At 47.1% G+C, this 24,706-nt stretch overlaps 1 protein-coding gene across 1 annotated transcript in view; it reads left to right on the top strand.

The window, feature by feature from the left end:
* STAB2 (stabilin 2) overlaps window positions 1-24,706 on the top strand; it is a 335,756-nt gene that overhangs the window by 41,271 nt on the left and 269,779 nt on the right. Inside the window, exon 2 of the mRNA XM_073575159.1 lies at window positions 21,929-22,062. Coding sequence (XP_073431260.1) covers window positions 21,929-22,062 — 134 coding nt within the window. The remainder of the gene's footprint in view (window positions 1-21,928; window positions 22,063-24,706) is intronic.

Genomic DNA, 24,706 nt, shown 5'->3' with positions numbered 1-24,706 from the left:
GAGCCTTTCTGCAGCCTGTCAGTGCCAGTGCCCACTTAGCTGCACTGTTGACGGCTGTCTGAGAGGTCTCTGACTGTGTGTGAGTGCAGCTCACGCTGAGTAGAGTGTCCTGCAGCTACGTCTGGTTGTAGGACGCTCAACGTGCGTCACTGCCTCACACATATTTGTCTTTGAGTGCAGCTCATTTTTTCTTCTCCTATTAGTGTGCATCCATCCGTATCCATCAACATTGGTTGGTTGCAAACACTATATAGGAGTAGATAGAGGAGCCTTTTTTTCTGGCTTGTGCCCTGCCGGCGCAGCCAGATTAGTATTACCCAATTTTTTTAGAGCCTCATCTTTTGCATTGTAGGTTACCTGCCTGCATTGTAATAGCTCCAAAAAGTTGGTGATACTATCAGTTTCAATTCTTTGTTCACATACTTTGAGTTTGTTTCCAACAAAGAAACCACAAAAAAAGTTCACCAAACACTACATTTGGAACTTGTGTAGGCCACATCAGCTCCTATTAAAGTGTAGTCCACACACACACACTTCATAAAATTAGTGTTTCTTGTACCTGTAACCAGCTGTTCAGGAATAAGCACACTAAGGCCCCCCTTTGTACTTTTCTGCCTATCTTAAGCAGTCTTGCAAGATGAAGAAGGCAGGGAGTAAGGCGCGTGGGCGTGGGCGTGGAGTTTCAGCAGGGAGAGGACGTGGGGATTCTGCAGGGAGAGGACGTGGGGATTCTACAGGTAGAGGACGTGGGGATTCTGGGCCTGCTGCGGGCACCAGTGGATCAGCATCCCCCAGTTTTAGCAGGCAACAGTCCTTTATGCGCAGCTTTGTAGGACCTCAACGTACCCCACTGCTGCGGGAGGAACAAATTGAAGCCGTTGTCGGATGGATGGCAGCTAACGCATCGACTTCAATTACTTCCGCATCCTCTCAGGGTCAGAGCACCGAAGAGCAACCATCTGTCTCTTCACCACCTGCCAAAGTGCCCAGGCAGTCAGAGAGACATGGACAGGAGCCATCACAGTCTCTACTTCTGTTCTCGGAATCTGTTGGCTTGGAAAGAGGGGGCCAGCCAAGCAGCATTCCTGAATGTGAAGAAGAGGGAGTATGCAGTGATGCGCAACTTCTTTGTCCCTCTGAATCTGAAGAGGCGAGTGGGCCAGTGCCTATGGTCAGCACACCTCAGTACGCATCAGATGATGACGAGACTCAGTTGCCACTTTCTGGTGCGTACGGTGCTGGCGAGACAACCCCGGAGAAGCAGCTGTTTGAAGAGGGGAGGGAAGATGATGAGGTCCTTGACCCATCATGGCGTGAGGAACAGGAAGGTGGTGGGAGCAGCTCGGAGGAAGAGATTCCCCTACCGGCCAAAACAGGAGGCAGAGGGAGGGGGAAGACTTGGTTGCCTGTACCCTCCACTTCGGCACCCGTTAGGAGCATTCCTCATTCCAAAGGCAAACCGGGCGCTCCCAAGAGTTGCAGTGCGTGGTCCTTTTTTGACACAGTTGCAGATGACATTTGCTTTGTCAAATGCAAGCTGTGTCATCAGAGAGTCAAAAGAGGGAGAAATGTCAGCAACCTCAATACCACAAATATGTGGAAACATGTGCGCACCAAGCACGAGTTGGAGTTGCAGAGACACCCTGAAGACGTAGGCCAACGTACAGCACCACCTACCACCTCTTCAGTTCGTGTTGGGGCCTCTTCCTCCAGCTCACACACTGCTGGTTCGGCTTCCTCACAGGATCGCCAAGGATGAACCTCTGCCACTGTTGTCCGGAGACCCTGTCAGATTACACCCATAGCAGCACGTTCCCATCCATCACAGCCATCGGTAGCACAGGCATGGGATAAAAGGCGCCCTTACTCGGCAAACCATCCCCGAGCACAGTCTCTGAATGCTGGCATTGCCAAACTTCTGGCAGTTGAAATGCTGTCATTCAGGCTGGTGGACACTGACACCTTCCGGGACTTAATGGCATTGGCAGTCCCCCAATACAACGTGCCCAGCCGCTTTTATTTCAGCAGGCGAGCCGTCCCTGCCCTGCAGAAACATGTTGAGGGCAAAATAAAACATGCGCTACTAAACGCCGTTAGTAGCAAGGTCCACCTGACCACCGATGCGTGGACCAGTAACCATGGACAGGGATGATACCTTTCCCTCACTGCCCACTGGGTCAATGTTGTGGAGCTGGGTACGGATCTGGAGAGTGGCGCTGTACGTGTTCTTCCAACGCCACGGATTGCAGGACTCCGGTCTGTACACATAGACTCCTCCTCCTACTCAAGTTCCTCAGAAACAGCAGAGCAGGAGCCTGTTACGACCGATATGAGCACAGCCGTGGCCAAACGTCAACAGGCTGTACTCAAATTAATTTCTTTGGGGAATCGAAGCCACACAGCGCAGGAGCACTGGAATGCTATCAAGCTGGAGAGCGATATGTGGTTTGGGCCAGCGAATCTCCAGCCGGGCTTGGTAGTGTGTGACAATGGCCGAAATCTGGTGGCAGCTCTTGGCCTAGGCAACCTCACACACATCCCATGTCTGGCACATGTTCTTAACTTGGTCGTGCAGAGCTTTCTGAGGGACTATCCGGATCTTGATGCACTGTTGCACAAGGTCCGCATAGAGTGCGCTCACTTGCGACGTTCCAGCACGGCAAGATCGCGCCTCGCTGCTCTGCAGCGACGATTTGGCCTTCCGGAACATCGCATCATATGTGACCTACCCACCCGGTGGAATTCAACGTTACATATGTTGGAGCGGTTGTGTGAGCAGCAGGCAGCAGTCATGGAGTACCAGCTGCATCAGGCGCAAACAAGTCGCACTGTGCGCCGTTCACACTTCAGCACCATTGAGTGGGCCTCTATGAAGGACATCTGCCTCGTTTTGCGTGCCTTCGATGAATCCACGCGGATGGCGAGTGCAGATGATGCACTAGTCAGCATGACTGTCCCCCTTATCTGCCTGCTTCAACAAACACTGCAAGCACTAAGGGATGAGGTTTCGGAAGAGGTGGAGGATGAGGAGTCCCAAATGCCATCTGCTTCTGGACAGTCTGCGCTACGTGTTTCCTCACAAAGGCCTAGGCAGGGGACACTTTGTGAGGAGGATGAGGAGGAGTCGATGGAGGAGGAAGACATCTCTCCAGAGGAGGGAGGTACACAAACCTCTACTCAGTATGTACAGCGAGGGTGGGGTGATGCAGAGCAGGCCGAGGTCACGCCTCAAACAGGGGACAGCGGTTCTTTGGCAGTTGGGAGTCTGCAGCACATGGTTGATTTCATGCTGCAGTGCCTGAGAAACGACCGCCGCATCGCCCACATTCTCGTCTCGGCTGATTATTGGGTGTACACCCTCCTAGATCCTCGCTACCGGGACAGCGTACAAAGGCTCATACCAACGTTGAACCGGGAGCGTAAAATGCGGGAGTACGAAGAGTCACTGGTGCAGTCCATAATGTTTTCCATTCCACCCGACAGCATTGTTGCTATTGCTTTAAAAAGCAGCTCTGTGCGTCGAGGCAGTGGAGGAAACTCTGCACAAAGAGGGAGCAGAGGCAGCGCCGCAGCACAAGGCAAGACCACTATGGCCCAAATGTGGCAAAGTTTTGTGTGTCCACCACAATTGTCTACACCATCAGCGACGCCTCGAGTCAGCAGGAGGCAACGCTTCCGTCAGATGGTGTCAGACTACATGTCTTGCCCTGTCGCTGTACTCCCAGATGGCTCTTCCCCCTTCAAGTTTTGGGTCTCTAAGCTGGATACATGGCCAGAGCTTAGCCAGTATGCATTGGAGGTGCTGGCTTGCCCTGCTGCCAGTGTATTATCGGAACGTGTCTTTAGTGCCGCAGGTGGTGTACTAACAGACCGTCGCACGCGACTATCTTCCGATAATGTTGACCGGCTGACTTTTCTGAAAATGAACAAGGCCTGGATCTCAAAAGACTTTGCCATTCCTCTTACAGACTAAATTAGTGGTTGGCAACTGTATCCAGGTCTGCTGGTGTGTTCATTTTTCTACCACCTGAACTATAATCCCTGTGCTTCAACACAGCCAGTTGTCGCTCAGATGTGTCGTCTGCACAGAGAAACACACTAGCTCCTGTGTTGGGGTTCAGTAATGCCAGCTGATCCCCTGCTGTGTGGACGGCAAAGTCACCAGCTCCATCAACATTCAAACCACTACTGATTTTTAACCGTGCCCAACTTAGGTCTCTGGCTCCACTGTCTCTACTATTTCCCCTGACCTCCAACCCCGCCATCTACATCTCTGAAGTGGCGTCAGCACAATCTACACTTGTTCCTGTGTTCCTGTGGCTCAGTCCCATCAGTTTATCCCCTGATGTGTGTCCGGCAAGGTCTCCTGCTCTGTCCACATTCCCATAACCAGTAGTGGGAATGAGGACAGAGCTGGCGAACTTGCCGGACAAACATCAGGGGATCAACTGACGGGACTGAGCACCAGTAACACAGGAACAAGTGTAGATTGTGCTGACGCCACTTCAGAGATGTAGCTGGCGGGGTTGGAGGCCAGGGTAAATAGTAGAGACAGTGGAGCCAGAGGCCTAAGTGGAGCATGGTTAGAATCAGTAGTAGTCCACAACCTCCATAAAAACCGCTGCCCATTGGCCTCTGCATGCGGCATGCGTAATCCTGGGCTCCAACAGTGTCAGTTGGTGTTCAGAAGTGTCGTCTCCACAGAGCCAAACACATTCATTCGAGTGTTAGTGGGTTTCAGCACTGCCAGCTGTTACCCTGCTGTGGAGATGGCAAGTCTCCTGCTGCCTTCACCTGCCAAAAACAACAGGCCCCAGCCTGCTCCTCGCCTAATCCTGGGCTCCAACAGCGTCAGTTGGTGTTCAGAAGTGTCATCTCCACAGAGCCAAACACATTCGTTCAAGTGTTAGTGGGGTTCAGCACTGCCAGCTGTTCCCCTGCTGTGGAGATGGCAAGTCTCCTGCTGCCTTCACCTGCCAAAATCCAGTAGGCCCCAGCCTGCTCCTCGCCTAATCCTGGGCTCCAACAGCGTCAGTTGGTGTTCAGAAGTGTCGTCTCCACAGAGCCAAACACATTCGTTCAAGTGTTAGTGGGGTTCAGCACTGCCAGCTGTTCCCCTGCTGTGGAGATGGCAAGTCTCCTGCTGCCTTCACCTGCCAAAATCCAGTAGGCCCCAGCCTGCTCCTCGCCTAATCCTGGGCTCCAACAGCGTCAGTTGGTGTTCAGAAGTGTCGTCTCCACAGAGCCAAACACATTCGTTCAAGTGTTAGTGGGGTTCAGCACTGCCAGCTGTTCCCCTGCTGTGGAGATGGCAAGTCTCCTGCTGCCTTCACCTGCCAAAATCCAGTAGGCCCCAGCCTGCTCCACGCCTAATCCTGGGCTCCAACAGCGTCAGTTGGTGTTCAGAAGTGTCGTCTCCACAGAGCCAAACACATTCGTTCAAGTGTTAGTGGGGTTCAGCACTGCCAGCTGTTCCCCTGCTGTGGAGATGGCAAGTCTCCTGCTGCCTTCACCTGCCAAAATCCAGTAGGCCCCAGCCTGCTCCTCGCCTAATCCTGGGCTCCAACAGCGTCAGTTGGTGTTCAGAAGTGTCGTCTCCACAGAGCCAAACACATTCGTTCGAGTGTTAGTGGGGTTCAGCACTGCCAGCTGTTCCCCTGCTGTGGAGATGGCAAGTCTCCTGCTGCCTTCACCTGCCAAAATCCAGTAGGCCCCAGCCTGCTCCTCGCCTAATCCTGGGCTCCAACAGCGTCAGTTGGTGTTCAGAAGTGTCGTCTCCACAGAGCCAAACACATTCGTTCGAGTGTTAGTGGGTTTCAGCACTGCCAGCTGTTCCCCTGCTGTGGAGATGGCAAGTCTCCTGCTGCCTTCACCTGCCAAAATCCAGTAGGCCCCAGCCTGCTCCACGCCTAATCCTGGGCTCCAACAGCGTCAGTTGGTGTTCAGAAGTGTCGTCTCCACAGAGCCAAACACATTCGTTCAAGTGTTAGTGGGGTTCAGCACAGCCAGCTGTTCCCCTGCTGTGGAGATGGCAAGTCTCCTGCTGCCTTCACCTGCCAAAATCCAGTAGGCCCCAGCCTGCTCCACGCCTAATCCTGGGCTCCAACAGTGTCAGTTGGTGTTCAGAAGTGTCGTCTCCACAGAGCCAAACACATTCGTTCAAGTGTTAGTGGGGTTCAGCACTGCCAGCTGTTCCCCTGCTGTGGAGATGGCAAGTCTCCTGCTGCCTTCACCTGCCAAAATCCAGTAGGCCCCAGCCTGCTGCACGCCTAATCCTGGGCTCCAACAGCGTCAGTTGGTGTTCAGAAGTGTCGTCTCCACAGAGCCAAACACATTCGTTCAAGTGTTAGTGGGGTTCAGCACTGCCAGCTGTTCCCCTGCTGTGGAGATGGCAGTCTCTCCTGCTGTCTCCGCATTCCAAAGACAGTAGGCCTCTGCCTACACCCTCCTATTTCCTGGGCTTCAACTCAGCCAGTTGTAGCTCGGAAGTGCCGTCCACATGGAAAGAGATACTTGCTCCCGTGTCTCAGTGGGGTTCAGTAACGTCAGCTGATCCCCTGCTGTGTGGATGGCAGTCTCTCCTGCTGTCACCTCATTCAAAATACAGTAGGCCTCTGCCTACACCCTCCTATTTCCTGGGCTTCAACACAGCCAGTTGTAGTTCGGAAGTGCCGTCCACACGGAAAGAGACACTTGCTCCCGTGTCTCAGTGGGGTTCAGTAACGTCAGCTGATCCCCTGCTGTGTGGATGGCAGTCTCTCTTGCTGTCACCTCATTCAAAATACAGTAGGCCTCTGCCTACACCCTCCTATTTCCTGGGCTTCAACACAGCCAGTTGTAGTTCGGAAGTGCCGTCCACACGGAAAGAGACACTTGCTCCCGTGTCTCAGTGGGGTTCAGTAACGTCAGCTGATCCCCTGCTGTGTGGATGGCAGTCTCTCCTGCTGTCACCTCATTCAAAATACAGTAGGCCTCTGCCTACACCCTCCTATTTCCTGGGCTTCAACACAGCCAGTTGTAGTTCGGAAGTGCCGTCCACACGGAAAGAGACACTTGCTCCCGTGTCTCAGTGGGGTTCAGTAACGTCAGCTGATCCCCTGCTGTGTGGATGGCAGTCTCTCCTGCTGTCACCTCATTCAAAATACAGTAGGCCTCTGCCTACACCCTCCAATTTCCTGGGCTTCAACACAGCCAGTTGTAGTTCGGAAGTGCCGTCCACACGGAAAGAGATACTTGCTCCCGTGTCTCAGTGGGGTTCAGTAACGTCAGCTGATCCCCTGCTGTGTGGATGGCAGTCTCTCCTGCTGTCACCTCATTCAAAATACAGTAGGCCTCTGCCTACACCCTCCAATTTCCTGGGCTTCAACACAGCCAGTTGTAGTTCGGAAGTGCCATCCACACGGAAAGAGACACTTGCTCCCGTGTCTCAGTGGGGTTCAGTAACGTCAGCTGATCCCCTGCTGTGTAGATGGCAAAGTCTCCTGCTGCCTACACAGTCGTACCACTACTGATTTTTAACCGTGCTCCAATTAGGCCTGTGGCTCCACTGTCTCTCGTATTTCCCCTGTCCTCCAACCCCGCCAGTTACAGCTCCGAAGTGGCGTCTGCACAATCCACACTTGTTCCTGTGTTACAGGTGTTCAGTCCGGTCAGTTAATCCCCTGATGTGTGTCCGGCAATGTCGCCTGCTCTGTCCACATTCCCAAAAGCATGCCAACTTTGCTTTTCAGGGTTAACTTCTGATACCCCTCCGGGTTCCAGCACCGTCAGCTGGTTCTCGTCAGAGCCTTTGGCCTAGGTGCCTCCATCTCGGTATCCGAGTTCCGGCAACATCTGCTGGTCCTTGGTAGTGCTTTGTAGCACAGGTACCTCCTGCTTAGTAACCGGGTTCCAGCACCGTCAGCTGGTCCTCGGTTGTGCCATTGGCTCTTATTCCTTCTGCTGCCCCTCCGGGTGCCAGCACTGTCAGCTGGTCCTCGCTATTTCCATTTGCTCTTGCAGCTTATGCTACCCCTCCGGGTTCCAGCACCGTCAGCTGGTTCTCGTCAGAGCCTTTGGCCTAGGTGCCTCCATCTCGGTATCCGAGTTCCGGCAACGTCTGCTGGTCCTTGGTAGTGCTTTGTAGCACAGGTACCTCCTGCTTAGTAACCGGGTTCCAGCACCGTCAGCTGGTCCTCGGTTGTGCCATTGGCTCTTATTCCTTCTGCTGCCCCTCCGGGTGCCAGCACTGTCAGCTGGTCCTCGCTATTTCCATTTGCTCTTGCAGCTTATGCTACCCCTCCGGGTTCCAGCACCGTCAGCTGGTTCTCGTCAGAGCCTTTGGCCTAGGTGCCTCCATCTCGGTATCCGAGTTCCGGCAACGTCTGCTGGTCCTTGGTAGTGCTTTGTAGCACAGGTACCTCCTGCTTAGTAACCGGGTTCCAGCACCGTCAGCTGGTCCTCGGTTGTGCCATTGGCTCTTATTCCTTCTGCTGCCCCTCCGGGTGCCAGCACTGTCAGCTGGTCCTCGCTATTTCCATTTGCTCTTGCAGCTTATGCTACCCCTCCGGGTTCCAGCACCGTCAGCTGGTTCTCGTCAGAGCCTTTGGCCTAGGTGCCTCCATCTCGGTATCCGAGTTCCGGCAACGTCTGCTGGTCCTTGGTAGTGCTTTGTAGCACAGGTACCTCCTGCTTAGTAACCGGGTTCCAGCACCGTCAGCTGGTCCTCGGTTGTGCCATTGGCTCTTATTCCTTCTGCTGCCCCTCCGGGTGCCAGCACTGTCAGCTGGTCCTCGCTATTTACATTTGCTCTTGCAGCTTATGCTACCCCTCCGGGTTCCAGCACCGTCAGCTGGTTCTCGTCAGAGCCTTTGGCCTAGGTGCCTCCATCTCGGTATCCGAGTTCCGGCAACGTCTGCTGGTCCTTGGTAGTGCTTTGTAGCACAGGTACCTCCTGCTTAGTAACCGGGTTCCAGCACCGTCAGCTGGTCCTCGGTTGTGCCATTGGCTCTTATTCCTTCTGCTGCCCCTCCGGGTGCCAGCACTGTCAGCTGGTCCTCGCTATTTACATTTGCTCTTGCAGCTTATGCTACCCCTCCGGGTTCCAGCACCGTCAGCTGGTTCTCGTCAGAGCCTTTGGCCTAGGTGCCTCCATCTCGGCATCCGAGTTCCGGCAACGTCTGCTGGTCCTTGGTAGTGCTTTGTAGCACAGGTACCTCCTGCTTAGTAACCGGGTTCCAGCACCGTCAGCTGGTCCTCGGTAGTGCCATTGGCTCTTGTTCCTTCTGCTGCCCCTCCGGGTGCCAGTACCGTCAGCTGGTTCAAGAGGACAAAGAACAGGAAGACAACCACCAAGATGCAGAACAACAAGAGAGAGAAGACAAAGAAGCATAAAAAAAACAAAGCAGAAGAACATTAAGCATAAGACTAATACTCTGAGCAAATGATATTATCTTATTTATAAGCAGAAGAAGACTAAGCAGTGTATGGGGGTGAGTCCGTTCCTCCTCGTGGTGCCCCTGGAAAAGGCCTGCTGCTGCAGGCCAAACTGAACGCGGACAAATCCTGTTGTAAATCTTTTGTGACAGGCAGAACGGAAGGTGTAAACTTCTAACTTTTCTAGATAACAACTACAGAAATGCCTGACACAAACAAGAATATGATGAAGAAGAATAGGAAGAAGATGAAGAGGTTGAATATGTAGAATAATAATTGTTGAATAAGAAGAATATGAAGAATGTAAGAAAAGGAAGAAGAAGAAGAAGAATGTAAAAAAGGAAGTAGAAGAATTTAAAAAAGGAAGAAGAAGAAGAATGTAAAAAAAGGAATAAGAAGAAGAATGTAAAATAAGGAAGAAGAAGAAGAATGTAAAAAAAGGAATAAGAAGAAGAAGATAAAAAAGGGAAGAAGAATAAGAAAGAAGAAGAAAGAAGAAGAAGACATACATGTCTGGCAAAATATAAATGAGGCTAACATAGTCAATATCTTTGTAACTCCTAACATCTTTAAAAAAAAAGTTTAATTCCTGCTATTCCTTTTGATTGGGCTAAAACTCTATGGCTTTAATGTCTCCTCCACCTCCCACAATACATTCTACATTATTCTTAGTTGTTTTTCTTCATGTAGAATTAACCTACATGGAAAGAAAGGGTTTTTTTTAATTCCGATATTTTGGCCCCATTGACTTGCATTGGTTCCCGGTATTGGAATCGGCGATACCGATATTTTTTTTTAAGATCGGCCGATCCATTCCGATCCGATATTTTCAAGTATCGGCTGGTATTGCTCAACTCTAGTAAGGAGGGTTGTGAGGGTATCATGCATCTTTCTCTGTGTGTGGGCTGTGGGGATATCATAATATGTAGAGCCATGATGCTATATGTGGGGCTGTGGAGTACATACTATGAGGTGTTAATGTGAGGGCATTATATTTTGTGGTGGTATCACAATTTGTGGGTGAGCTGTGGTGGCCATCATACTGTGTGGGAAGAAGAGAAGGCCATCACATAGTGTGTGGGGCTGTGTTGCTATCATACTGTGTAGGGGCTGTGGGGGCCATTATGCTGTGTGGGTGGGGCTATGAGAACATCATACTGTATGGGGGTCATCATACTATGTGCCGTAAGTAGTGGGAACCTCATACTTTGTAGGGGTTGTGGGGGCCATAATACTGTGTAGGTGAGCTATAAGGCCATCATACTGTGCATGGAGCTTTGAGGTTATCATACTCAGGGAGTTCACTATAAATATATTGTTGAAAGAAAAGATAAAGTCTTGGCATTTTGAAAAGTGTGGAGTAGAGATAAGCAAACCTTTCAAGATTCAGTTGTGTTCGGACTGGAGAACATCTATATGTTCACCGAACAGTTCGTCAAACATATCCGAACCCCATTGAATTCAATGGGAGGCAAACCAAATGAATAGACAACACTTTCAAAAAGCTGCCACAACAGCTCAAATTAGTGCCAGACACCAGAAAAAGGAGCATCAATTGACCCAGAGTACAAATAGTATAATTGCGCAGCATGGATGCATGGACAGGGCCTAGGACAGGGCTTGGACCAGCATTTCCAGCTTATACGTTGATCAGTAACAGGTGGATGAGTGACAGGTGTAGACCTGGTGCTCTAAGAGCCCTGCTAAATTCAGGCAACACACATGAAGGATACCCATCTTGGAGTCCAAACATTTCCAAAAATAGGGGCAGACACCAGGAAAAGTGACATCAATTGACCCACAGTAGAAATTTGATAATGGCATATCATCAGTCATCCATGGGCATGCATGAGGTATCAGGGTCCAGGAAATCATTTAGAGCTTTGAATTTAAGCTTAAATTAAGATAAAGTGGGTGAGGGTCCGGTGTAAGACTGCTGTGCTGCAAGCCGCGATACCTCATGCAATAGCTCAAACAGCTTTTCTGCTCAGCTACACTCACCTTCTTAGACTACAATTGCTGGAAACATTTAACCCCTTAATGTCCGATGACGGACACAGTCCGTCATCAGACATTTCCCCTGCTTTGATGAGGGCTTCGGCGCTGAGCCCGCATCAAAGCCGGGACATGTCAGCTGTTATGAACAGCTGACATGTGCCCGCAATAGGCGCGAGCAGAATCACCGTCCGCCCGCGCCTATTAACTAGTTAAATGCCGCTGTCAAAGCTGACAGCGGGCATTTAAATAGCATTTCCGGCCGCCGGGCCGGAAATGACGTCATCGCCGACCCCCGTCACGTGACCGGGGGTCGGCGTCATGTTGCCTGGACAACCAGAGGTCCCTATTAGACCTCTATGGTTGTTCCAGGCATATGGCTTTCAGAGCCACCCGGTGGTCGGCGCTGAAAGTACAGCAGTAAATCTGCTACATATGGGTGATCTGCTCATCGCCCATATGTAGCAGAGTCAATCGGGCAGCGCAAGCTTCTAGCCTCCTATGGAGGCTATTGAAGCATGCCAAAAGTAAAAAAAAAAAAATGTTTAAAAATAAAAAAAATTAAAAAAACCTAAAAGTTCAAATCACCCCCCTTTCGCCCCAATCAAAATAAAACAGTAAAAAAAAAATCCCACATACACATATTAGGTATCGCTGCGTTCAGAATCGCCCGATCTATCAATAAAAAAAGCATTAACCCAATCGCTAAACGGCGTAGCGAGAAAAAAATTCAAAACGCCAGAATTACGTTTTTTTGGTCACCAAGACATTGCATTAAAATGCAATAACGGGCGATCAAAAGAACGTATCTGCACAAAAGTGGTATCATTAAAAACGTCAGTCCGGCACAGAAAAAATAAGCCCTCACCCGACCCCAGATCATGAAAAATGGAGATGCTACGGGTCTCGGAAAATTGCGCAAATTTATTTATTTTTTTTTTTTTTTTAGCAAACTTTGGAATTTTTTTTTACCACTTAGATAAAAGAGGGCATAGACATGGTTGGTGTCTATGAACTCATAATGACCTGGAGAATCATAATGGCAGGTCAGATTTAGCATCTAGTGAACCTAACAAAAAAGCCAAGCAAAAAACAAGTGTGGGATTGCACTTTTTTTGCAATTTCACCGCACTTGGAATTTTTTTCCCATTTTCGAGTACACGATATGGTAAAACCAATGATGTAATTTAAAAGTACAACTCGTCCCGCAAAAAATAAGCCCTCACATGGCCATATAAACAGAAAAATAAAAAAGTTATGGCTCTGGAAAGAAGGGGAGGGAAAAATGAAAATGTAAAACCAAAAATACCCCTGGTCGTTAAGGGGTAACACAGTTAATTGACTGAAAGTAAGTGCTCACCTGCCGGTCTGGGAACCCTACTGCTGCAGACAATACACATGAAGGAGACCAAACTTGGAGTCCAAACATTTCAAAAAATTATTGCCACGCACCACTAAAGTATCATCAATTTCCCTAGAGTTTAAATAGTATAATGGGGCTCTGACACCCTTTCCACCAAAGGCAATCCACCACATGGAGACCCAACTTGGAGTCTCCACATTTTAAAAAATTGTTTGTAACATCAGCAGCAGTAACAAAAGCAGGCACAGAAGCCACGACAATGGTGTCAGAATGCAGCACACAAAAAACTACACCATCACCTAGTCTGCCCAGTATGTGATTGGGGTGCAGAAGTCATTGGAGATCCATGGCTTGTTCATGTTGATGAAAGTTAGGCAGTCTACACTTTCAGGGGACAACCAGATGCGCTTATCTGTCAGGACACCACCAGCAGCGTTTAAAAACACATTCCAAAAGAACATTGGCTGCTGGGCATGACCTCCAAGGCATATACTTGACACCTCCAAGGCACATACCTGATAAAGACCTGCTACAGGTCGAAATGTTGTATGTCTATGGCGGAATAAATCTTTTTTTAGAAACTTCTCACCTGGATAGGATGCTGTTCTCATTCTGTTCTGAAGTTGCTCATTTTCCAAGTGGGTTCCTTGGAGAGAGAACAGGTGTCCACCATTAGTGAGTGCTGTCAAACATCCTTCTATGTGCCTCAAACCTCCAAGGAGTGACAGGTGAGCTTAAGCCACTCTTCCATTTTTGAAGACCAAATTGCCAAAGGGTCCAAACACCCCCTGATGACATTGAGCTCGAGATACTCCTGCACCATCCTCTCCACTCGTTCACAATGTGTCAGACTTGTACTCTGTTCTGCTGGTGTTAGGAGTCGGGTTTCTGCGGTCGCTATGCAGGAATCCAGACCCTCACATTCTGCAGTCTCCTGCTCTTTATCCACTGCAGAAGAGATTGCAGAGGAGATTGCCTTGCAGCAAATCTCTCCTGAGGCTAAGCCCTTCCATCCACCTTCTGAGCATGCTCATGAGACGATCTCCCATTGGAGATCGGGAGTCATGTGCTCAGGTCCCGCTCCAGATCTCATTGGTGCATCTCGGAGATCTGGAAGCTTCCGGAAGGTCCCGGCTGCTATAAAAGGCGCACATGGCTGTTCCGCCATGCACTAGTATAGACTGTACTTGCTGCTGTGTGAATGACGATGAATGCATGATTCTGGTGAATGATTCATTTGAAACCCCTATCCTTTGATATTACGCTTGTGTGAGGGATTGAGTTTAGTACCAGCGCGCCTCTGCTTCATAGTCCACAGTTGCTAGCGTCCGACATTGCGCTTGCGCTTAGCATTGTCGTATAGCGACTGTGTCCTACGCCGTGCTGCAGTAGCAGCCCACTTAAGTGTTCGCGGCTGCGACGCTACACACACGGTAGGTCTAGAAGGACTTTGTGCCGCCATCTTGGGCTACTCCTGTGACCTTATACCATGTGTGTAACTACTCTATGTACCTGTGACCTTAACAGGCTCAGCTCGTTTGTTTATGTACATAGGCGTCACTGTGATTTAACAGAGATTGCTCTGTGCACTTAGGTGACGCTTAACCCTGTGCACATTACCGCCATATTGCTCTGCCACCATCTAGCAGCGGTTATACCACCTACTGCACGGTGGACCCCGAGCGGGGAATGCACTTTATTTATATTTTTTATTTAGTGTGTTCCGCCGTTCCTAACAGCTGGTGCACGAGTTGGTCTACAAAATGTGTGAAGTTAGTCACAGAAATTGCTTCTGCCACTTACCCTGCTGCTGCTAATGTTTTTGCGTTGACTACTCGAAGTTCCCAAAGTCTATAACTGCAACGCACACTGTGTGCTTCACTCCTATCTTGTGAATAACCACCCTCAAGATTGTCTACAAGCGTGTTTCAATACTCCAGCATGCACATGTCCCTTTGAAGCAGTGAAGCATCTGGCAAAATGTACTCTTGTATCGTGTATCTAACAGAGTGGCAACCCAATAGTCAGCACTATTTCTAACCTTAAGAATACATGCATCATGTTGCAGATAGTGCAGCAAGAAGGTGCTCATGTGTCGGGCGCTTCCATGAGGTCCAATTCTATGGTGTGTTGGTGGCAAGGTAATACTCAAGCTTACTTCTTCCATTCCCTCCCACCATCCACAGACAACATTGAGGGGATCAGTATCCAATTCATCTCCTGATCGTTGCGTGCCCATCACCTCTTCCTCCACCATTTGTTATATTGGTCTCTTTTTGCTTTTCTTTCAGACTATACCAGAGTGCTGATATAGTGGGGGCGAAGTCGTGCAACTTCAGTGTTTTTTGTGCATCAGACGTGTTGGACTTTTTGCAGGGTTTTTTGTGTGATTGCAGACAGTGTTTTTCCTTTCCTGTGCTGTCTTGTCAGTGTGGGCCCCATCGTTTGCTCAGTCTATTTTCCTGCCTGCGTTTGTGTTTTCATCTTGTCTCACCAACAATATATGTTTGGGGGCTATCTATTCCTTTGGGGTCTGCTCTGGGGCAGTTTAGATTTCCCCTTTCTTGCTTTAGGCTTAGTTAGCTCTCCAGCTGTGCCGAGGCATCTAGGATCATCGTAGGTGCGCTCCACGGCTACTGTTAGTTGTGTGGACAGGATCAGGGGTCTGCAATCCGCTTAGTTACCAACCTCTCTGGTTTTCTGTGGCTTAGCCTGGGCCTGCTATCCTCGGTGACCCATTCATAACAGAGGTCCATGCAGAGATGTTACGGTGGATTGAGAAAGATGTGATGTGCTCGGTGAAACAAAAACAGAAGGCATCTCCACTTCTGTAACAGCTGACAGTCGCTCACTTGTAAGGGAAGGCCAGGACTATAGTCGTCGCCAGAGACACTAAAGCATCAGTGTCCCGGCCTTCCCTCACAGAAAATTGCATTTCACTGTTCAGCGTACTTGCGTCTCCAGGTTCGCGTCCCCCTGGGCACTTCCCAGGCGGCGATGGCCCTTCTCCGAGGTGACTCCCAGTAATTGAGACACAGTCCAGAGTAACTTGAACAGTTTCTTTACTGATAACTTCACACAATATATCCACAGTTGGCACATCATGGGATACATGTTCATCTCTACTTGTTTCCTCAGCTCTCCCTACTTTGCTGACACTTCTATATGGCATACGTCCAGAACAGACCGTCTTAGACTCTTTCCCAGCTTCTTCCTGGCCGAACCTCACCATGAAGACAATTCCTTCTGCCTGTTTTGCCCCATACTTGGAATCATCCGCCACCCGGTTTGGCTGCCTCTGGAAAAGCATCCAACCTGCCTGTACCGTTACTTGCAAAGCTTCAACTTCTGTTCTTCACTCCAACCAACTCCTGCCCCTAAAGGCGTCCACCCAGGCTATGATTCGCCACATCTTTTCTCTACTGTACTGGCCCACTGCAATGATGTCCAGTGGGCTGTCGCTGCTTAACGTTATGTGGCTGCCAAGCTATCCTGGGCCTATAGCCCATGTGGACACTTCGGGCACCCTGGCCCCATCTGAGCTAACTTCCCTTTTCCTCTAACCTTAACTTCTGGCAGCCCCTCCTACTCTTAACCCTATCCCCACTAACTGTTCTGTATACCAGAGTGCCCCCTCTAGTGTCCAACAAGGGCACTACGCTTTCCCTATACTATGAATGACAAACATGAAATGCAATAAACCTTATCACAACTATGTACAAGTAAAAGCAATAATACAATAGCACATAAAGACAAAACAATGGTAATACCCAGAAGGGGTAGCAGTACCATTTCATACGTGCGGTAATACATGTAAACATGTAGCAGTTTCAGTTAGTAAAGAGTAATAAATACAACAATGAACATTTTTACATAACCCCTTTACACACTCACCACAACTGTAGAGGGTAAATAAGTGAAGGTTCTGCATCCAGAGACCTGAGTGAGAACACTTGCCATGGTGATGGAGGAGGAACAAGCAGCAGATGCGATTGATGGGACAGTTAGTGATTGGAGAGGCCAGCTAGTCTGCATTTTAGCGCAGTGAGATTCCCAGACTAACACATGTTCATCGCGCATATGAGGTTCATGCATGTAGTAGTCAAACTACTGGGTCATTTTTTGCAAACTTAGCATATAATGTGTATTGGGTCGTCCTTTGTGGTCTCAAAAAAGGCCCAGGCTAGCCAACCCATGTTGCCTCTGCGAACTGTAGACCCACAACCACTGCTGTCCTGCAGAGCTTGTCTGTAGTTGTATTACATCAAGCCACAACATAACCTCCTTGTATTCCTCCTTCTCTACTTCCTCTACTGAACTACTCAGCTGCATGCCTCTGGGTTCACGCCAAGTGGGATCTCCAACCATATAATCATCCTTTTTGTTCTCCCACTCTTCACTCTGAGTGTAACCTTCTTCCTCATTCTGCCCTGAGAGCACAGTACAGTCCACATGCGCCTCAGGCATCTGAGTCTCCTCTCATCAGGATCACCTCCACTCTCGGGGGTTAACGTCTGGTGACGAGGGTCTGGATTCTGTTTGGACATTATTTTGTCCGGTTCCGGATCCAACTAAAAAAATTTGGGCATCTGTGGAGATGCTTTCCTCCTCTTGATTTTGTAAATCATTGGAGCAGACCACTGATGCCTATGGAATAGAATGTGTGAACAGCTCTACAGACTCGCCCATCTGTGGTTCCCCACAGTCAGTGTAGCAGAGTGTATCTTCTGAGAATGACCACCGGTATATCAGAGAACTTCAATGAGCAAGTTATCTTGAGTAAACAGTATTTACTTCATATGGGTAAACATGAGATTAGAATTCTGTAGCACACAGTCCGTGCTGCTTCCATAATACACTCAAAAGCTAAAGTAAAAGTAACAACAACAATAGAGAACTTCCCTCCCCACAATGCAGCAAACATATAACTTCACACTATCACCATCTGCTGTCAGGCTAGTGTAAAGTCCTCCCTTCACTTATAATAAGTCCTGATCTGTTGCATATGTCAACAATTTGGGGAGTTGTGACACGGGAGGAAACTAGGGTAACTGGGATGCCAGCTCTGAGGATTGTACTGTGCGTGATGTTAAGGTGGAGGAAGAGGAAAAGCCCACCACTTGATGTAGCGCTTGCCATCCACTGGTGCACATGCTCTTTCTGGCCCTTGTCTACAAGGTGTACCGCTGTGCAGCTGCCAAAGACAAGGAGACTGTCATGATCTGAAGTGATCTGACAGTTTTAAATTGCACTGGGTGAACTTTTTTTACTTTGGAAAGTTCCAAGGTGTCTTGACTGTCCCCGGTGGTGGTGAGTGGTATTGCACTTTAGGGTTTTTTGCACTTAATTATGGATCAGGTGTGACACCCTATAAAGGTGTGCTCAGGGTGTTCACTCACTGCCTGTGATATTGTGAGTTTGTGTTCACTTTGAGTGGGAGAGCCTGGAGGAAGAATGGAGCTGGTGAGGAGTCCTGCGCAGCTTAGCCAGAGGGGACGTGTGTCAGCTATGGTGTCTGGACGAAGGGCTGGCATGACGTGGTGGGGTCGCAGTGATGGTGTCAGCGGGAAGTGTCTGCATGGGCTGGTGGAGTGGCGACTATGGAGAGTGGCACTCACCATGTGGGACTTGGCCGCTGAGCTGGACTCAAGCATGCTCGACTTCGTGTCAGAAGCTGAACTCATCCATGGGACTCTGGTACTGAGCAGCTGCAACTGGTGGTGGACTCTGCTCCAAGGCTGCACTAAGGTGAAGGATCTGGTTATGGTGATGGATCCGGGTGGAGGAGAAGACGCACGCAGGTGGTGGGCTCTGTTGCTAGGAGCGCACGCAACAGAGCAAAGCTAAGTGGTGTTTCCCCTGTATTGTCTCTTTCCTCATGTGTGTTATTAGTGCAGTGGTGGGATTAGCCTCCGCACCGACCCATTCCCTAGTGAGGGTTTAGGGTCAGGGTGAGCAAGGGCGTAAAGGTACGCGTGCGGCGACAGGTGCGGAGCCTGTTTAGGGAATGTAAGGAGTGCAGGGACACTGGCTCAGGGGAGCTTAGGAGGTCTCCATGTCCCCATTCCCTATCGCAGGGCCCACCATTGTTAAAGTTTCCCAGGTTCCCCCTTTATTATTTAAATTCGCCTTACTGGAGGCGGGGTTTCCAGATTTTATGTATAACGTGTAATTCCCAAATTCGCCAGGTGGAGGCGGCGTATCCACCTGCACGTTTTATTATTTAAATGCGCCCCACTGGAGGCGGTGTATCCAGGGTCACGTGTGTCACATGGGTTCGCCTTGCGGAAACATCTGCGTCCAGACACACGTGATCATGACAGAGTCAAGTAGCCCATCCAGTAACAGATGTTGTTAGTTGTCTTTCAATATTACCAAACGGTGTTTGTTCATGAAAGCTTTTAGTAACATTATCACCTAACCCATGTATACCTCGAACACCAAGCCTATTCTCGCTTTCACCACAACCTCGCTTTTTTCCTCTCCAAGATGTACCCTTCCCCTTTTTTAACTTGCTGTTTCAAAACCTGTCAGTCACCAGTTACTAAATTAACAATCAGTATTTATTTGCTGAGATAGTGTGTCTGGACGAAAAGATTCAGATTCAGAAATGTGGGCTGGTGTCTCGACAACATTATTAGCTGAAAAGATTTAGATTCAGAAATGTGGCCTTGTGTCTGCCCCACATTATTAGCACAAACGGTTTTGATTATGAGATGTGGCTTGCTGTACGGCCTACACTATTAGCAGAAAGGATTTAGATTCAGAAATGTGGCCTGGGGTCTGGCCCACACTATTAGCACAAATTATTTATTTGTTGGAAGATTGATTTCACACAGGATCCTATCTATCTGAACTATCTGACTACTTGCAACAGCAGCAGGAGCAGACTCTCTGACCTGTTACACTGACAAAATGATGCAAAAACAACATGTCTGCTCTTTATATGGAGAGGGACATGTGACTTCGGCAGCCAGTGACAGATGCCCTTGTGTCTAGACATTGTGGATGATTTCTGAGCCCTGATTAGCTGCCGGAATCTCCAAACATTAATCTAATTTAAAAAAAACAGTCTGCAAGTACTCTGACCTCTCCCCATCACCTCCCCTCGTCAAACACGTCCCCCCGCTCATTATACAGCACCCTTATCCTAGTTAAAGTCCTAGCAAGAGTATTAGTGGAAACTCAATCATTTACCAAGCTTTGGCCAAATTTTGCAGATTTTTAGGAAAAATGCTCTGCAATACGAATACGAATGTGCAAGGTTTCTGCCGAATTTGAGGTTGGCAAACATTTTCTCAGCAAGTTCGCTAATCTCTAATGTTGAGGCCTTGGATCCTAGCTATGACTGGCAGAGATAAAGGGGCTTTATTTAAGTTATAATTTACTTGGTTCAGGAAGGAGTGGTGACAGATTAGCGGGAGGGTTTGGGTCTTATGATTTATCATACATGTACAGTTGTTCTCAAAAGTTTACATACCCCGGAAGAATTTTTGCTTTCTTGGCCTTTTTTCAGAGAATATGAATGATAACACCAAAACTTTTTCTCCACTCATGGTTAGTGGTTGGGTGAAGCCATTTATTGTCAAACTAACATATTTTCTCTTTTTAAATCATAACGACAACGCAAAATATCTAAATAAATTAAAAGTTCACATAACCTGGTGATTTTGACCTGATAACATGCACAGAAGTGACACGAATGGGTTTGAATGGCTACTAAAGGTAACATCCTCACCTGTGACCTGTTTGCTTGTAATCAGTGTGTGCATACAAGCTGATTGAGTTTTTGGAATCCAGACAGACTCTTGCATCTTTCATCCAGCCACTTACATTTCTGGATTGTGAGTCATGGGGAAAGCAAAAGAATTGTCAATGGATCTATGGGAAAAGGTAGTTGAACTGTATTAACAGGAAAGGGATACAAAAAGATATCCAAGGAATTGATAATGCCAGTCAGCAGCATTCAAACTGTGATTAACAAATGGAAAAACAAAACCACGATCAGGTAGACCAACAAAAATGTCATCCACAACTGCCTGGAAAATTGTTCGGGATGCAAAGAAAAACCCACAGATAACAGCTGCTGAAATACAGGACTCTTTAAAAACTAGCGGTGTGGCTTTACCAAGATGCACAATAAGGAGGCACTTGAAGAAAAATGGGCTGCATGGTCGAGTTGCCAGAAGAAAGCCATTACTGCGCAAATGCCACAAAGTATTTAGCCTACAATACGCAAAACAGCAGACAAGCCTCAAAACTTCTGGAACAAGGTAATTTGGAGTGATGAGACCAAAATTGAACTTTTTGGCCACAACCACAAACGTTACATTTAGAGAGAGGTCAACAAGGCCTATGATGAAATGAACACCATTCCTACTGTAAAACATGGAGGTGGATCACTGATGTTTTGGGGATGTGTGAGCTACAAAGGCACAGGAAACTGGGTCAAAGTTGAAGAAAAGATGAATGCAGTATGTTATCAGCAAACACTGGAGGCAAATTTGCACTCATCAGCCTGGAAGCTGCACATTGGAAGTGCTTGGATGTTCCAAGATGACAATGATCCAAAACACAAAGCCAAGCTGACCTGTCATTGGCTTCAGCAGAGCAAAGTGAAGGTTCTGGAGTGGCCATCTCAGTCTCCTGACCTCATATCATTGAGCCACTCTGGGGAGATCTCAAGTGCACAGTTCATGCTAGACAACCAAGGAATTTACAGGAACTGGAGACTTTTTGCCAAGAAGAGTGGGCTGGTTTCCCATCTGAGAAAATAAAGAATCTCATCCACAACTACCACAAAAGACTTCAAGCTGTCATTGATGTTAGAGGAAGCAATATACAATATTAAGAAATGAGGTATGCAAACTTTTGATCAGGGTCATTTGGATGTTTTGGGTTGTTGTTATGATTTAAAAAGAGAAAACACAGTAGTTTGACAATAAATGGCTTCACCCAACCACTAACAATGAGTGGTTTTGGTGTTATTATTCATATTCTCTGAAAAAGGCCAAGAAAGCAAAAATTCTGTCAGGGTATGTACACTTTTGAGCACAACTGTATTTGTTGAGCACAAAAAGAATTAAAGAAAAAATGTTAAATTGATTATTTCTGTTCTTTGCTCATAGCTAAAATGTGTTTACTGTTCTAACTCAGGTAAAGAACCGGTGTGATGAAAAACAGACAATTACTTCCAAAACAGATTGCAAGTCATGTTCCTTTAGTGCTGGAGTGAATTGCACCAGTGGTTTTAGGAAACTCAGTATCGGGAATGGATTAAGAGACTGCCGGTAATTTTCCATTACTATATATTGATATTATTCATATAATTTGTAGTGTTACCTGAGTAGCAGTTGTTTTTCCTTTTGTACATTGTTTTTATCTTTTAGATATCAACTAAAACAATTGTCTTTTGTGAAAACTGACGATCTACTACCCAGTAAATATAAAACAACCAGTAATAAGGTTGTCATACTAAAACATAGGCCACCTTGACAGACTGAAGAACTAGATGAAATGTTTTTACATCAGATGTCTTTGTTCTCAAAAAAGTACAACATTGTGATCATGGGAGATTTTAAGTATCCAGGAATTTGTTGGGAATCTCTCCAAGGCAAAAGTTATTGATCCAGAAAATTCTGAGCCTCTCTCGCTGGCAACTTTATCTTTCAAAAGGTAAAAGAGACAACCTAATTCTACCAACAGGGTGGAAATGGTTGAGGAACTAAAGGTGGTTGGAAATTTAGAAGGCAACAATCATGCTATCCTTGAATTTTGGTTTACAAGCGGAGGAAGATCTGCGATCACTCAGACTTTAAGGTTGGACTTCAGAATGGGAGATTTTAATGAACTCAGAAAGAGGGTAAGAATGGTCCAATGGCTGTATGTTCTGAAGGACAGAAATGTTCAAAAAAGATGGGAGATTTTGCAAAATGAAATTCTCACTGCATAATCAATAACAATCCGAAAAGGAAAGAAAAATTGGAACCTTTTACAGAGACTAGGATGGATAAACACGAAGCTTAAACACTTGATAAAAAGGAAAAAAATGTGTATCAAATGGAAAGATAAGGGCATATCTAAAGAAGAATATAATGCTGTCTGCAGAGAAAGCAGGGCAAGCGTTAGAAGACCTAAAGCCAGCATTGAAGTGAGATAAGAGGATTTTGGGGGTATGTCAAAAGCAAAAAAAAGTCAAAGATGCTATAGAATTATTACAAGATGAAAAGGGTGAAGTGGTGAAAAATTATGTTGAGAAGGCCAACTTTTAAATTCTTATTTTGCATCTGTGTTCTTTAAGAAAGAAAATGTAATATCAACTGATCTTGATTGTGCTATCAAAGGAATAAAATAATCCACACTTTCTATAAACAAAAAGATGGTGAGGGAACACTTAGCTAATATAGAATTTAAATCTCCTGGTCCAAATGAATTACTTCCCAGGGTACTGAAAGAGATTGCAGAGGAAATTGCAGAACCACTGGCCAGAATCTTTGAAAAATCCCTGAGTACAGGAGAAATTCCAGAAGATTGAATACGGGAAAATGTCCCTATCTTCAAAAAAGAAAAGAAGATGGAGCCAGGAAATTACAGCCCAGTGAGCATTACTTCTATGCAAGGAAAGAGCTTTGAAGAAATTATTAAACAGCATCTATGTAAGTACTGGGATAAGAATACAGTAATTAGCTAGAGCCTGCATGGGTTTGTAGCAAACAAGTCATGCCAGACTAATGTAATTTCCTTCTATGATGGAATCATTGACTGGGTGGATCAGGGAAAAGCGATAGATATAGTATATCTCGAGTTTATCAAATGCTTTGCTGAAGTATCTCATACTATCCTTATTGAAAAAATAACCAAGTATGGGATTGACAAGGCTACACTTACTGTAAGTGGATTTATAACTGGCTGAGTGGTCATACTCAAGGAGTGGTAATAAATGGTTGCACATCCAATTGACCCTTGCCCCAGTGTTGCTTAACATTTTTTTAAATGATCTAGATAAGAAAGTAAACTAATCAAATTTGCAGAGTATGCATAGCTTGGAGTGATAGCTAATAAGGTGTGTTTGGATAAGGTGTTACCCGAGCATGCTTGGGTACTATTTGAGTATCTCTTGTGTGCTCAAATAATATGTTCGAGTCCCCTGCATGTGTTGCGGCTGTCTAACAGCCCTGAGAACTGTAGCCACGGGTACTTAAATATATTATTAGAGCTCGTCGAAGACACTCTGATAGCATCCAAACATACACGGATAACATCTTATCCAAGTACTTTTGCTCATCATTAATGGGTAATGGGCTGCGACTAATAGAATGGTATTTAAGAGAGAGAAATACAAGATTCTACATCTAGGCAAGAAAAAGGAAAATTACATCTACAGAATGGGAGGAATAGAAGTAAGTAATAGCACGTATAAAAGCACTTTGATCACAGACTGCAAATGAGTCAACAGTGTGATGCAGCAGCAAAAAAGGCAAACAAAGTTCTGGAAAGTATTAAGAGAAGCACAGAGTCTAGATCACGTGAACTTGTTATCCCCTTCTACTCCCTTAGTCAGACCTCATCTGGAATGCCGTGGGCAGTTCTGGGCAACACATTTTCAAAAAGACATTGAAAAAACTGGAGCAAGTTCAGAGAAGAGTTTTCAAGATTGTGAGTGGACTGCATATATGTCCTACGAGGAACGGTTAAAGGATCTGGGAAAGTTTAGCTTGCAAAAAGAAGGTTAAGGAAACTTGGTCGCTGTCTACAAATATCTGAAGGGATGTCACAGTGTAAAGGGATCATCTTTATTCTCATTTGCAAATGGATAAACGAAAAGCAATGGAATGACACTGAAAGTGAGAAGATACAGATTAGATATTACAAAAAAAACTTCTTGACAGTGAGGGTGATCATTGAGTGGAACAGGCTGCCACGAGAGGTGGAGAG

Source organism: Dendrobates tinctorius, unplaced genomic scaffold (assembly GCF_039654945.1).
Source record: "Dendrobates tinctorius isolate UK_male_01 unplaced genomic scaffold, ASM3965494v1 ptg000043l, whole genome shotgun sequence".
NCBI lineage: Eukaryota > Metazoa > Chordata > Amphibia > Anura > Dendrobatidae > Dendrobates > Dendrobates tinctorius.
This window is presented reverse-complemented; position numbering and strand designations above follow the sequence as displayed.